This window comes from Clytia hemisphaerica, unplaced genomic scaffold (assembly GCF_902728285.1).
Source record: "Clytia hemisphaerica strain Z4C2 unplaced genomic scaffold, Clytia hemisphaerica genome assembly, whole genome shotgun sequence".
NCBI lineage: Eukaryota > Metazoa > Cnidaria > Hydrozoa > Leptothecata > Clytiidae > Clytia > Clytia hemisphaerica.
The window spans coordinates 609,419-626,135 of record NW_027103336.1 but is presented as its reverse complement, the minus strand read 5'-3'; the positions used below and the strand labels follow the sequence as shown (position 1 = coordinate 626,135).

General features: G+C 34.5%; 1 protein-coding gene across 1 annotated transcript in view; it reads right to left on the bottom strand.

The window, feature by feature from the left end:
* LOC136817780 (kinesin-related protein 4-like) overlaps positions 1-14,107 on the bottom strand; it is a 34,436-nt gene extending 20,329 nt beyond the window's left edge. The window contains exons 1-3 of the mRNA XM_067074101.1: positions 13,900-14,107; positions 7,677-8,039; positions 7,115-7,354 (exon numbers count right to left, since the gene is read on the bottom strand). Coding sequence (XP_066930202.1) covers positions 7,115-7,354; positions 7,677-8,039; positions 13,900-14,014 — 718 coding nt within the window. The 5' untranslated portion in view covers positions 14,015-14,107. The remainder of the gene's footprint in view (positions 1-7,114; positions 7,355-7,676; positions 8,040-13,899) is intronic.
* Between the last annotated feature and the right edge of the window lie 2,610 nt (positions 14,108-16,717).

The following is a 16,717-nucleotide window of genomic DNA, read 5'->3' as shown; positions in this document are numbered from 1 at the left end:
AAATACGAAATTAAGAAATTCTAAGCACATTTTTTGAAACCATGACAACATACCTGGAGCCAAACACAATAATTGTTTTGAACTCATAATTTATTTGTTGATGAAATTTTCGTATTGAAATTATTAATACCATATGAAGAAGCAAAACTCTCATTTATGTAAAGTTTCAAATTCAAAACCAAGCATCTGCACATCTCAAACTTCAAAAGACCTTCTCATAGAAGGTAGTCCCGGGGTAGCCTGAATAGCAGACCTCTATAGATTTAATTCCTATACTTCTATAAGAAACTCTTTCAAGGTATGTCCCAGCATATAGAAACCCTGTCAAATGAACGTTCTTTTATCTTGTCTTTTTTTGAAATCCTTACCTTTACCATCCATGAGGGTGTGTTTTGGGAAGGGTGAGACTGCGCTTCCCCTACTGCTTCTGTTACTTTTGTTACTCTTGGTACTTTCCCTACTGACACCACGGTAAATACTCTCATTCCTTGACACTGGTACCGTCATTGAATGACTGGATGTGGTGCTGGTTGCAATTTTAGGTGACGCACTGTTTCGTTTCTCATTTATACTTTTGATCTTCTTTAGGTTAGTTTTCTTGACGTATAAGGGCCGTCGACCAAACAATAAAGACTTTTTGGTGGTCGGTGCGTCCCCTTGTTTGTTGCCTTTCTGTTTGATTTTTTCGGAATCCATCATTCTATCCGAAGAGGAACTCCTTTTTCTTCAAATCAATCAACCAAACGATAATAGATAAAACATTTGCCCAAAAAGTCCTTTTTTTGAGCTTTTGGAATCCAGCCAGCCTTTATTCAGTTATACCGTATTTATGTCCCCTCATAATATTCTTTCTATTTTTCTCGATTCGTGTCGTCTTAATTTTCTGAATTCTTATCTTATTGAAAAAAACAAAACGAATACAAGAAGAAAATGAAGAAAATATTCGAAAAAGACAAAACCAAAATTTATGCTTCCATATGACCTTTATTTTGGAGAAACTCCGGAAAGACTTTACTACCATTTTAACGAATATTTCTGGAGTATTGGCCAAGAAGCAAGTAAGAAAATGAAGAAGTCAATATTTTTCGGGAAAAAAAAGAAAATTAAAAACAATCAATACACAAAAGTTTTCACTGCGAAATCTTATCATCAACCAGCAGATGTTTTTAGGGGGTTGAAAAAAGAGAAAAATAAAGTTCCTTCCTTCCTCTCTTTTCGCTCTCACAAACTGAGAAAGGATGGGAAAATGAACTTCTTTATCAAAGGGTTTAAAGCCACAACCTCTGGACAGGACAAACTTTCAGTTAGATAAGAAACTTTAAAGGATTTGATACTTCAGAAAGGTAAATAAAAAAACCAAAATCCAGATGCACTTCTAGAGTAGTTAAGTGAATAAGTATACAACATTGTTGGGACAGTATGAATTTTTTTTTTTTCATGTTTTTCATAAGAAAATTTTGATCAGAACACAATTTCTGCCACAACCTATGAACAACTCAGATTTCGGAATTGGCTGAGGGAATGTTGGTTTTTTCAAGCTCCTTAAGCTAAAAATTGAAGGAAGTAAACAATGAAGGGCGTTTGAAAAATCGAACGTAAAAATCAGGAAAAATAAGAAGAGCTGGTGTTCAGCCATAATTGACCAGATCTTAAAAAACGGTTATTTGAAAAGTCTACGAGGATAATGAAGCCATCCATCATAACAACAAAAAGTAAGTTTACTGAAGTCTGGATTAAAAGTCAAAGCAAGAGAAATGAAAAGTTGAAAGAACGCACGTACGCAACAAAACCATGCTACAGTATTGAAACTCTAGTAACATTGAGCATCAAAACAAAACGCACGTGAAAAGTGTTCACTGAAAATCAAGTAACAGACAAAAAGAGCACACATGTGTCATCATAATCACACGTTTTCATGTAACACAATACACTTATAAATGATGACAAAAATCGATAGATCGACGCAACACTTCATAAACCATCAGAAAAGTTTACACATAATTCATATTTTAACTCTATAACATCTTAAACATGAAACAGACACATCTCCTCCATCTCCTTCAATCAAAAAGCTCAAAAAGTTTGATACCATAAGAAGCACTAAGTTGAGACTTAATACTTGTCTCTTTATGAAGTAAAGACAATTAAAGAATAAAGATGCCTCTTGATGAATTTTGGTTGTTTTTGTCTCTATCTATCTTATCTCGAAATCTCGACTTTTCTTTTGACTTAATTAATCCACTATCTTATTTCGTAAAATGGTGAACAAGCAGTTTTGTATAAACGAGATTTTTCTTTCTTTGGATGAGGAGTAATTCACGTTTTTTATAAGAACAAACAGAAGGAAGAACATAAGGCTTCGATGGCCAAAATGATAAGAATAAGTTAAGAACATTATAAGGCTTTGTGGACTCTAAAACACCCAATGGACAAAAAAATGGACAAAAAACTGACAAAATGGTAAAAATCAAAAAATTCAGAACATCTTAAATGTTGAATGTTCTTATAAAAAACGTGTAATGTAGATGACACGAGAATAGGCCACTGTTGTTACGAACCCAGTGTGAATCGCTTTGTCGTTTTCTCTCTCTTTTATGAAAATAATCAATAAAATGCTAATGCTATAGGAGTAAATCAAGGTTGCTCTCAGCCAAGAAAGTCTTGATCAACACAAGATGTTCATTATAAGAAACACAATAAAATCTGATGCGTAATTTACATCGACTGTTTCAAAAACATAACCGAAATATCCAGATTTCCACTCTTTTTAAAAAAAGAATATTGGCAAATGTTCTACTACAGTATATCAGACAAAAGAATCCTGATATTACCTAAGACACAGCATACCTGATTACAAACTAAGAAATACTTTTCATTATGATAAAAATGCCATTTCAATGCACTATATACAAAGGAACCTCTCCACAAACAACTGACCAGCATCAAACCCAGCTTGAAATCAAGAGAGTGACAATACAATAAAGGAAGTTGAAACATAAACTATATTGCTAGAAAAATTTCATCATATATTATCCTATTATGAGTGTCTCCAGTGGGAAAAACATCGGCAATGCTTTACATAGAAGAAAAGAATAAAACTCGAATGCAAGGGGAAGCAGGAAAAAAACCTTCAAGATAGTATTCCTACATTTCCTTCCTGTTTCTCCAGTGCAGTGATGAGGCAATCAGCTCTTAAAACATTTTGAGAAAAATATCTCTGCCTCATCAAGCCTTTGGGAATCAACGCAAGTTAATAATATATGATTGTGGTCAAATCTACACGTTTTTTTATAAGAACAAACTATAATAAGAAGAAAGGCTTCGATGGCCAAATTGTTAAGAACAAGTTAAGAACATTGTAAGGCTTTGTAGACCCTACAACATTCAATTTCTTAGGAAAATGAACAAAAATACACAAAAAAATGGTGAAGATAAGAACATGTTCAGAACATTTTTAGGCTTAAAACTCAAAAAGTTAAGAACATCCAAAGGCTTCAAAAATTTTGCTTGCTCTTATAAAAAACGTGTATTGCTGTCAACTTGGTAAATTCTTTTCAGTGGAAAATGCTGACTTAAACGAGAGTCACAAAGTAAAAATTATTGACGTTTACGTTTATCGACAACCAAAATCTTTCTCACGCGTAGCCCTAACTTTAAAATCACACTTTTATGATCAGCACCCAGTCTAAATCCGACACAGAAAAATGACATTGAAAAACAACACTCGAGTAAAAGTAATTAGACCGTATTTCTAAATCGTAACATGTATACATACAACACCATTCTAAAATCAGTTTTTTCTTTCCTAAATTTTCTCCAATTTCAACAACGTAGTTACAAAATTTTTCATACTAATGTTGTGTATGTAAAAATGTCTCATGCATGTTTAAAAAAAGTTGCATATTGACATTTGCTATCAAACGTCTTTATCATTTCTCTGAACTTTTGAATTATAAAGTGCATGTCAACAATGTTGAGAAAAGTGTGTCTAACAGTCCGTTTATTGTCATTAGTAGGGGTCATCTACAAAGGGCTCAACTTTCAAAATATTAAGAATAACATAAGAAAGAGTATTAAAGAGAAAATTGACAATACTTTATACAATAGCACACTTTCATTTTTTTCTAACTTGCTTTTTATAGGAATTTTTATGTGCCATTTATTCTGGAGCGTAAATTGATTTAACATTGACTAAAACTTTTTTAGTACATTCATCAAGTACTGAATCAAACCTTGAGTTGAGAAAACCAATTTAGAGTCTCTCTACAAAAGTCACTGATATTTATTGCACGTAAAGTTCACGCCAACCAAAATTGCAAGAACACCTTATCGAACACAATTTTCAAAAAGCAATTCTTATGAAAACTTGACAGTATAAACCTTTTAAGTAGATGAAAATTCCTTTGATTAGCACTACATGAATAGAGCAAAGCGGACGCGTGACAAACACAAGGGGAAAACAAACACAGGAAATCAGGAGAAGTTGACCAAAAGAGACCTTAGCAAGTCAACTCCATGGGAGAATGTTGACACCTCACAATGAGGCTACAAAATGGACTTCTTGTTTTTTAATCGTATTTTCTCACCGTAACTCATTACATACATAACTAGAAATGTTATTGTATACTTAACTTATACTTGTTGTAAATGAAAACCAAACGCTGGCAGAATACCGCCTTACTGCTTGAAAATTGCCAAAAATAGCATATAAACACACCCTGTCTCACAGACCCGGCCGAACTTATTTCCTCAATAGGGATAAAAATTCCTATTGAAATCCCAAAATCCCGATGGGGATAAAATTCTATTGTTTCAAAGTTAAAAAATCCAGTGGAGATGGTTTTGGAGTGCAATTTTTAAACATTGAATTTCGAGTGCGGATGAAATCAAAGTCAATTTCCCAGTGGGGCTGAAATTCCAGGGTATTTTCCCACCGGGGACGAAATTTTCGCTGCATTTTCGAGTGGGGCTGGGGTCCCAGCGGGTCTGTGATACAGGGGTGTATAAACTAAAATGTCATCTTCTTTAATACTCAATCCCTAAACTAGATAGTAAATTGGGCCTAAAAACATAATGGCGGAGAACCTATATCCTTATCAATATCAAGAGTTAAAAGAAATGAATTAAGAACTTACAAACTTTCTTAAAGGCACTGCTGTGTGACATTTTCCTGACAGTCATAAGTAGATTGATCAATTAATTTTCTTGGTATTCAAGTCTTCATCGGTCTCAAATGTTGTGATGTTCAAAAATGTTGAAAATTTTTTTTTCTGAACTTCCCCTATTTTCCCTTTCTTCGTTTTTTATCAAATGAAGTGATTAATAATCAACATCAGAACGAAGAAAAGAAGATTTCAGAGATAAGAAAATTTCTTCCCCCTTTGGATGGGCAACGTATAAGAAGAATGTGAAAAGATTGAACATGAAAAAATTCTAAAGAAGTAAAGAAACTGACGTAGAGATGGACAACAACATAGAACGTATAAAACTCAACTGAGAATTGAAAAAAATAGAAGATGTTTCTCATAAATTATTTAACAGACGAAAAAATGAAATCATAACTGGATATTTTCATCGAAAAGAACGATGGTTAGAAATTGTTTAAACGAAGAAAGATAATATCTCGTTGAGATGACACTGTTTCGTGTCTATGAAACAAGTCAAACTTGAAAAACGATCAAAGGGGTTCCTGTGGGTTGAACACTGAAAAGGAGTCTGAAAAATACTTGCAAAAGAAAATTGACTTTGAGCAATCCCCTTTGTCTTGAGAATGTGCCCCGATGTGATCATTGTCAACTCATAAACTATACTCACTAAAAATCATTTTTAAATCGGCAAATCTCAACAAATGCTCCAAATTTGCAGGACTATCCTCCCTAAAAGTCGCTTTCTATTGATCAATTTAGTTTTACAAAACAAACTCCCTATAGACTGTTCACATGAGTCATTGACTGTCGCCCTTATTTAATAAAGTTCCCTATGGTTTAGAAGGTAGACATAGAAAGTCCCTTTAGCAAACATAGCTATGACCAATGAATGGCTCCGTCTCTGTAATATAATAGAGACTGTACCAAACAAAGAAATTAAAAAAGAATATCCTTGCAAAACTCAAGGAACTAAGATGTCATCAACTAAAATTTAACCTTACAAAGTTTCAAAGTCATGGTAAATTCTAAGATCAAAATGTTAATAACAACAATTAAATTTTAGAAAAATGAGCAAGAAGCTTTTGTTAATAAACACTTTTTTACTAAAGATGTATCAAAGGATTGATTTGTTTAACAATTCAATCATTTTCAGCTATCTTTTAAAAACAAAGAGTAACGAAAAGAAGAAATAGAGATACCTGTGAAACTTTCAACCGTCATTTTACATCATCAAGCAAATCTTCACACAACTTGTTACAGAAAACAGTACAGTATTCTCACCAAACACTAGAAATTCTCAACGTTATCTTTCTTCAATAAGTATAATAATATTTCTCTTACTCTTCAGACTCATGAAAATTTAAAATCAAAATAAGTGTGAAAAATTGCAGTCAGGAAAAAAAATGGAAGAATAAAAAAACAAAAGCAAAGAGCGGAAGGAAGAAATATGTAACAACTTGTTAGTTTATGGGGTTTCTCTTTTTATTGGACTTTAATAAAAGAGCTCAGTATATGAGAAGATAAACAATAGAGTTAAGACAATAAAATGTTCCCTTTAAATTTTCACAAATATGTCTGAACTTGAAACTTGTTTCAAAACTGTTTAAAATGATATTGAAGAACGATTTTTCTTGATAAGATTAGCAAGAATCAACTGCTAACAAGTTGTAAATTCAGTGAGCTTCTTCTTTAAAGAAAATTTTCATTGTATGGTGGAAGATGATTAGCCTGTATAACAAGGAACTGGAAGCGCTGCCGACAGGAACTACCTGTCACTCAGGCTATGGTGACGCATATTGCAGAATATCACGATGTTAACCAGACTCTAATTTCAATTAATGTTTTTGTGCAGTTGCAATGTTGTTTTGATTTTGTTTGATTTGTTATCATTATGTTTTATGGTCTGAAAAATTATTTTGGAGTTCAAAATTCAGTAATGTAAACAATGAACAATAGACTATTCTTACCATTTACAGTAGTGACTTTAGTCCCTGGTCTTCGACTCATAATTCCTTCTTTCTTTGCAATATCCAAAGTATGAAAAGTCCCTCTACGTTTCAAGTTGATGCTTTTCTTTGAAGGAGGAGCAACAGATAGAGTGTCTTGCTGTACAGCTGGTTCGATGACTGGCAGGGTATTGGACACTGGTGAACGTTTGTTGACTTTGGGTCTTTCACCAGCACTGAATGATTTGTGCCTCTTTACCACTGGGAATAAAAGTTACAAAAGAATTTCTGTAAAAAGTCATGAATTTCCTTATACAAAATATACCAAATCATTAATGTTTTACAAAAAATAATTTTCTGGTGTCTAATGTCATTTAATTAACATTTAATTAAGACTTTTTAAAGTTTTTACTTCCCGATTGAAAATTAGGAAAGTCAGGAAAATCAGGTTTCGTCTTCTTCCTGCTCCTCTGTCTTAGCGGCGCAATAACTTTTAACTTTAGTTCAAAGGTATGGTTAACAATCAATATTTGTCGGGCCCTTTCAGCAAAAACATTGTAAATTTCATTCTGATAAAACTTACGCATAGGATTAAGGCCAGATTTCTTAGGTAACTTTGAAGTATCTTTGGGATGATCTTCAATCTTTTCAACAACAGGTACTGGTTGTCTTAAAGTACTTTTCCGTTCATACATGCTATGATTACGTTGTAGGCTATTCCTCCTTTGTTTGGTGCCAGCAGCTGTGGGTGCATCTGATCGTCCACTTGATTCTTGTTGCTTCACAGCAGCATCAAATGATGCATTAAGTCTATCAAGGGTTGTAGATTCAATCCTTGTTGAAGACTCCATGATGGCTGACGCAGATGCTCTACGACTGAATTGTGGTTGAGGTATCCTAGACGACAGTCTTCCACTGCTCATGCTGGCTGAGAGGATCTTTGCACCTGAAATTTGAAAGAATAAGTGGCTATAAGTAAGAAGTAATTTTTCAATTTTTGCCTGATTTTTGTTAATTATTGGCGCTCCTATCTCTAACTAGACTTTTACTTTAGATTTTAGGCAGGGTAGAAGGTAGAACTGTTCTTGTGAAATAAAACTTATGTGTGGAATGAAAACGACTAAGCTTTTTTTTCAAGTAGCGCTTCCTATACTATAAGATAATACAAGTTTTCAATTTGAAGTAGCATTTTTCTGTTTTATATTTGAGATTGAAAAGAGGTGGAAATCACTGTTTGAAAATAATCACAATTGAAAAAATAATGAGTAGAGAAATCTTTTTGTGGGATCTGTAGCCTCTTATGTACATTTTTGGGCCTATCTTGTTCGAATGAGGTCATGAAAACTAAAAAAAGAAGCTTGAAGGGGAGCTGAAAGGCAGCCAAGGTTTTGACCTCTTAATATTTAAAAGATGCTTTGTTGCAAACAAAGTCGGTAAATTCCAAAGCCAATTGTGTGTCTTCAGAAGTTTTTGGCTCATTCTTCACTTACAAAACAAAATACAGTCTATCTTACACTCACATTGACTTTTAAGTTTGGTTCTGCATGATGTGGAAAACCTTTCCTTGGTGGGCTTGGAAAGTTTTGAAAGCATGGGTTTGCACTTTCATTCACTTGGTATATCAAAATGTAAATTTTTGGACTTGTAAGGGCATGACTTGGTAATTTCCTTTCCCAGAAGTTTTCAGCTTGATACCCAAGTCAATCAAAGTTACTTCCCATGACTTTTAACATTCGAATTTTCGGTCTCCAATTCATGAAGTTGAAAGACATGATATGACTTACTTGAAGACAAATTGCAGACAAGAAAAATTAATTGTTTATAGGTGATAAATATTAACCCTCCTAACCCCAATGAAAGTAAAAACAAGCCATAGTATTATGTACCAACCAGTTTATATGCCTTCAAAAACAATCTACAGAAAACATACATTTTTGACTTTGTAATCCAATCGGAATCAATTTTCAATATTGGGCTAAAGCTGAATGAATAACCAAAGAATGTATCATAGCACAGTATTTCAAAGATTCCAAAGATAGGAAAATAACATATCTTTGAAGTCTATTATTTGGATGAAAAAAAGAAAGAATTTTGCTTGGATTCATTTCTGTTATACTGTTGGCGTTTGAGACAGATAACACCTAGACACCCTTTCTAATAACATTGGAGTAACACAATTATAAACTTTGTTGTTAAAAGATGTTTGTATTTTCATCTTTAAAGCATCCTTAAGTCTTTAGACATGCTATAGAGAATTCTCAAAAGTAATTAAGCGTAAAATAATTGCTTTCTCAAGATATTTTAACAAATCACCAATGCCATCATAAATATTAAAAATATCCAATCTAGCAAATGGCTTTCCATTGCCAGGTTTTCAGGCTAGACGTGTGTTGAACAAGGCTACACAATTGTATATTTGTGTGTGAAACATAAAAGCCTTGTGATGTGCAACGAAATCAAAATAAAACATACAACATTTTTTTCTTTACGATATTTTGACCACTTTACGTGTCTTTTTCAAGTTCAATTGTATATTTGAATATTACCTCAGCTGTTTGCTTCAATTACATTGGATTGATTCAATTATATTTACACTCGTACCGTCAACTGCTCTAACTTGGGACTATCTGACCAAATATGGGACGGCAATTCAGCCACCATTTCACCGAACCTCCAAAGTCATTTAATTAACATATCGCAAATCATAGATAGCAAATAAAGTGAGTACGCTAATCTCACCAGGTAGGCTTTCACACCGCAAAAGGAACAAATCTTTAGGACAAGTAACGTGTAAATGCAATCGGGCGCATTCCCGCGAGCGCCCAAACAACACAGATATAAAAAAGTCCATTCTTTCTTGTGAGATCTGTTATCGACACTTAATCGGTAACTTTGAAATGTTAACCAATCGCGCACACTGGAAAAAAGTCTCTAGAGAAAACAACACAAAAAAATGGCGTCAAGATGTGAGCAGCGTGAGTGTGATTAAATTGTTAATTACTTCTTCAAATCATGTACCGTAAGTTGGTCTAATCTCGACATCCGTCTTCTAATTTCGACACCCTTCTTTAGAGATAGGAATAATATGAAAGTTGGAATCGGTGATTGAAAAAGAATTTTTCCTCTCTTACCACTAGGCAAAGAAAAATAGTTTCAACCTTTTTATTATTTTCAGCTCTAGAAATGGGTGTCGAATTTAGACAAGGGATGTCGACATTAGACCAAGTTACGGTGTACTTTTAAAATGCTTTAAAAATACATTTGGTTGTGATTATGAGATGGTGAAATTTTGATTGATAAACTTGGTTGAAGTATCAAAACAAACTTGTTGTTAAAGAGATTTAAACAGTAAGTGAATTAATACAGTCCAAAAATCAACAGTCCCAAGATATGACAAATCGTCCCAAGTTAGAGCAGTTGACGGTACGGCACGGTACTTATGCGCTCAATCTTATCTTATTTTCATGGCATATTGGCGACCGCCCACACTAAAGCTCTAAACAGTGCGTCACAAAGAGCGATATTTTGATCGCACGGAAGCGCTTCAAAACACCAGCTTTTTTCGAGTTTTGTCTCGTTTACCCAAACGCTTCAATCTCGCGTAGGCTTAGGGGTCAAGACTAGAACCCCAATAAGAGACATTTGCCTGACCAAAAAAAAATCATCATCGCCAATTTTGTTAATTGTCAGAATCGTTTACTCACTGGAAGTATGCAACATTATGAAGTTGCGTCTTTTTTCGGTTGTGCTTCATTTTAAAAATAATGAAGATGAAAAGTTAACATCAATCCTGCGAGTAAAAAAAGGTACTCCGACTAGTCTATGAAAAGTGTGCTTGCGCAGCGAATAGAATATCTCGCAAATTAAAACTGACGAAATCCTTTCTTTTTTATGCTTAGGTGACGTCACCTCGATCCTGACTTGACAATGGAGAACCAAATTTGGCAATACATAATTATTACAAGCGGCCGAGAAAGTTTGTGTGACGCCAAAGTTGCGCGATAAACAAAGCGCTAGAAAAACGCCCACTGAAAATTGAAACTAGGAATTTAATGAATATTTCACTAATGAAGTATCAAAGTTTTTGTTTTTTGTAATTTATATTATGAATTCATAGTTTTTAAATATATTTTTTGAAAGTCAAAAGGACAATTAAAGTGAATTTAAGATGATTGGGTGGATATTGGGGCAGACGGGCGTTTTGCACGTTCCGAGATTGGAAATTAGACGAGAGTGAAAGACGGGGGCGTTTTAGTATGTAATATTAATTCATTATTTCTTTATTTTTATTTTTTGCGAATGCAAAATGAATTTTTGATTTTTGAATTAAGGAAACATAATGTAATATATTATATTTGATTGTCAATGCCAAAAGATATTTCTTTACTTTACAAATAATCTGCTGTGTTGCTTCGCCACTTACCCCTGGATTGCTTTAGTAAACACTTCGGTCACGTGAATAAAAACCCGCGTATATGTTGAACCCGACTGTGGACTGACCGAAATTGCAATTTACATAAATTATTGTGGAAGTGAACGCTTAAGACAAATGTTTGGGAAATCAAAAAGACAACTTTTGTAAGGATGTTGAGTTTGGTTTATATGGCACCTTTGTGATGGACTGCTAAAGGACCTGGCCAATTTAATTGCATACTTATCGAACATAATTGTAAATTAATCCAACTTGATTGACAATCAATTGAACCAATGCAATGGAACCTTATTCAAACACGCAATCAAACACAATTGAATCCAAGGAATCAGCCGTTCGATTGCTTTTGACAATCAAATAACAGTCATTCGATCACATTTGATTGTTTCAATTGCAATTTTTGTTCAAACTTGTTTGATTGACACCGTCTGACAGTTTTATCAAACTCAAATTCTCCACTTCGACGTTATTTTTGCTGTCATGCGGCTGTGCCACCATATTGTATGAATAAAAGTGTTTTTTCCTGCTAGGCAATAGAATTACTTATACCTGAATCATCCGAACCAAAATCAGGGAACCAGTCTTCTTCTTCACCTGTTGATTCTTCAGGAGATGGTGTACGAGAAATGGATGATGAAGAAAAATATACTGAACATGCACTGTCCATTTTTTCCTCTCAACTGAAGTGCAGTGCAGCCCTGGTCCTCTCAATATTATACAGTAATTTATATTTATAGATTCATCGTAATTTAAGCATCAAGAAGTCTTTGACAGTTTAAAATGACTCTTAAAAATAACAACACTCCATGTTCAAGATCTTTTTTTGGGAAAACATAAAAGACAAACCTCCAAAATGTGATCGGATATTGCTCATTCCGACATTTCAAATTTTCCGGGGGTTTTGCTGTTTGGGATTGTTTAGGTCAGGGTTGCTAGTAACGGCTTGTCACTGTGCCGGGTGCATACTCGGCGCCTTGGGCCCCGCAGGGTTGCTAGTAACGGCTCGAATTTCAGTCAGGTTTAAAAAAGGGGTACTTTTACCCATATTATAATAACATTACCCCCGTATTTTGCCAGTTTCATATACAATGTTATGAATTGCGTGATTTTGCTGTGCGGCGATGGCTCAAGGGATAGAGCGCTGGCTTCCGAATCTGAAGGTCTTTCTTTGGTGGTGGTTCGAATCCCACTCGGTGCGAAAATTAGACTGGTCGAAATTGATGGTCAAATGATTGACAGGTATGAAAACTCAGTCAGAAATGAGAAACTCAGATACTCAGACAGTCAGAAAAGAGAAAGACGGGATCAGAGATAAGGATCACATCTCGGAGGTTTGTATCTTACGTTTTCCCTTTTTTTGATGACGAAATGATATTGCGTCCTTCCTCCAAGTTTTTTTTTTCTGAAACTCGTGGTGTCCTGTTTGTTTACATCGCACTATATTCAGACTTTCGATAGAGGTGCGGAATCTCAAACTTATGATATTACAGTCAAGGACACCTTCAAATTAGCCTATCATAGGCTGATTAGCCTATCATAGGCTATTTAGACTATTTTATATAGGCTATTTAGCCGAAAATCGTCAGAAATCGAGGTTTTTATCGATTTTGCGATTTTGCGAAATGCTCATGACAAATTTTGACTTTGGATCAATTTTGGTTTAGGATATATTTCACTTTTTGGTACTGCGCATGCGCTTTCTTACCCGCCAGAGTCTTGTTTTTTTTTTCGTTGTAAAGCGGCCCGGTAAAGCGGCAACAAGAACATGTTTTGGCCAAGTTTTGGCTGGGTGGAAATTAGAAATTTTCAGTATCCAGGAACTAACGGTAGCTAAAATAAGATACGCGAATCCTATGAAATAACTTAAAAAATCTAGTTGATAAAGACAACCGTCGAAACGTCACACGCACTACTGTATTTTTAATGTTCACTTTTAATTTTTTACACAAATTTACATTAGCTTTTACATTCACTTAATAAATCTAGGATAGAGTAAATAATCCCGGGAGGGTACTACCCTTGTCGACCAACGGGGGTGCTCCGCTGAGGTTCGAAAAATGGACCCTACGTGGGACTCGAAATTTGCGAAAAAAGTGACCCTGAATGGGACTGAAATTCCAAAATTTTCTCAAATTTTCTACTTTTTCCCCATTTTCCAAGAATAGGCACCCTACGAGGGACTGATTTTTCTATTTTGGTGTTTTTGCGACCCTACCTGGGACTCGTGGAGGTTGAAAAAGGTACCCTGACCAGCGGAGCATCCCTGTAACCCATCTTGCCCTAGTAAGTACCATACCCCCCCCCCCCCCCCGGGTAAATAATCAGCTCATACTTTTCAAATAACATAACGTTCGGCGGGAGAGCAGGCTCTTACCTTCAATGGAAGCACTATGATCATCTTCAAACTCATCATGAGCTTCGACATTTTCCTCATCTACTGTACTGTTTAGTACAATTTGTATTGATTCTTCGCGATATTGTGTACCCATACTGATACTTCGTCACCATGAAACCTCTTCAATGCTGGTCAAGTCTCCTTACTCGTCATGGCGTTTTCCCAGGGTAGGAATATAGTAAATTTGCGACCAATCAAATCTGTGATAACAAAATCTAAATGTCTATAATAGTGAACAAATTCCCTCAACTTTTACGCAAATTTTCAATATCTGTAAGTATAAAATGCAAAAGAGTTCTTTCATTAATGTTTTGAAAGATTCAAAGAACGTTGCGGCACTTTTTGCGAACTTTCTGACGTGTTATACGCTAAAATACTTTACCGTACGTTTCCTCTTTTCTTGATCTCAATTTATATTCTCAAACAACCGAACAATTTTCCATTAAAACCCTCAAAACATCAATTAAAATCTCCCTGAGATGCTACCACCAATTGACGAAAAAATTGTTGATTTCTTTCTTTTTTCAACTTTAAAACTTTATTCTCGCGTTATTTTGAAAACTAAAAGAAGTCTGTATATCAACTTTTCATCATTGATTCATTGGGAAAAAGTTTTTCCGCACGGAGAAAAAAGATTTTTCAGATTTATTTATTATGCATATCATCTTGTCAATGTATCATATGGTATTTAGCCTTCGCTCTTTCACTCGCCATAATACACAATGCCTGATTCAGGAAAAAGTTTTCAAAACTTTGTATTCAAATGTGGAATAAATATTTTATTTAAAATTCCATTCATAAATTCAGCTCGACTTTAAGTTAGCTTTACGGTACGTTCACACTTGAAAGAAAAATTCTAGCTAGTTTTGACCGCTAACAAGCTCAACCTCTAGACAACCTGTTAATCTAAATGTCTCATAATGTCTCGATGTTAAAAATAAAATGAAATGAGGAATCTACAATGTCGGTAATATTTGAGAAAAAAGTGGAATTCCCACGAAATCTTATAGCCACAAACGATTTGGAATAGATTTTTAACTCTGAGTTTTAACATGAGACTTCTGAAGATTCAAAAGTTCAAGAACGTTCTAATAGGACTCAGAATATAACCTGGAAGTCTATAAACCCCACCAAAATTGAAATATTAATACCGGGAGTGTATAATAAAAATGAGTTTCTCGCCCAAACTTTAAAAAATGCTAAAAACGAGGAAATAAGCCTTGAAAGTTGTCATTGCTAATGTGTTTGGGGCTTTAGTGAATCAGATTTCTTCGGTCTGCACAAAATGCTCATGAATTTTGTAAGAAAATCCTCGATAAATTTAACTTTTTTGAACAATAAGAAATTGCAAACAAAATATTAATATTAAATCTTGAATCCAATTCAGTATTTCGTCATATTGAGGATCATTAAAAATAGAGTATTACTCACCGTGCAGAAAAATAATCCTTTTTTCTCAAAATTCTAAAATTGGTTACAGTTTATATTCATTAACCCCTCACTAATATCAAGTACGGTAATAAAAAAAGGGGAAAGATCGTGTGAATAAGATCTTTTAGTATCTGGTGAAAAAGTATCCGGTAATCGATTAATTTCGTTGATACCGTGAAAAGTGCAGGCCGAAATCATATGTTATCGACGCTGTGCCGACCAATCAAGATTCTATTCATCGCGCAATCAATGCAGAGAAAAGTAACCATGACGATAATCCAAGATCTTGGACGTCAATCCAATTTCAGCCCCACTGGGAAATTGACTTTGTACCTTGATTTCATCCCACTCGAAATTCTATGTTTAAAAGTTGCACTACAAAACCATCCCACTGCGATTTTTTTTCGTTTTTTTTTTTTCGTTTTTTCACTACTCCTCACTACTCCTCACTCACTCGGCTTTTTAACCTTGGAACAATAGAATTTCTATCCCCATTGGGATTTCAATAGGAATTTTTACAAGGGTTTAGTAATTACTGTTATACATTTGGGAATCATGTAGAAGATTTCTTATGAAAGAAATTACACTTGCAGGTTTCCGAGGAATTCGCCAATAGTAAACATGCACACTGATAAAGTCTGCTAGACATTAATATTAATGCTCTTTATCATTCTTTCTACAGTGATTAGAGTGACGCATGCGTGATAAAATTTCTATAATTGGTCGTCAGAGGTTGATATGATATGTTCTTTGAAAACTCAACCTCTGACATGGAAAAATATTCATCTGCATATAAGTTTGTAATTCATTGTCAGCAGCTTTGCATAACTTCCTCTGCTCAGACTTTATGCCTATGTCACACCATGAAGGGTCACACCAAATTAAAGACTTGAAAATACGTCCGGCCGTTCTTTTCGGATCTTTAGAAGAAACCATTAATAGAAAAATAACGTCAGCCCGATCATTCCAGCTTAATTACTACCGTAACTCATTACTAACAGACCACATAGATGATTTAAAGCTTGACAGTCAATTTCTTGTTCACGTAGAAACAATTAAAATTATTAAATGTTTTCTTTCATTTGACCCTTTGCTTTTTTTACGTGGTGCATTTGAAATGAATGGATGTCGTTGTTTTTGTTTCAGAATTAAGTATGGAGGCTTTTATGCAATCATGTTTTAAGTTTACAGCACAGTAATCAGGTTGGGTACGATCATACTCAACTGAACTATCTCGTAGCCATGGTGGAACTTTTTCCCACAGTAGGGATGAAAATTTTCATCAAAACCTCAATTGAGGTTATATTGTTCCTAGGTCAAAATAATCTGTGGAGATGGTTATGGAGTACATTCCAGTATTTTCCAG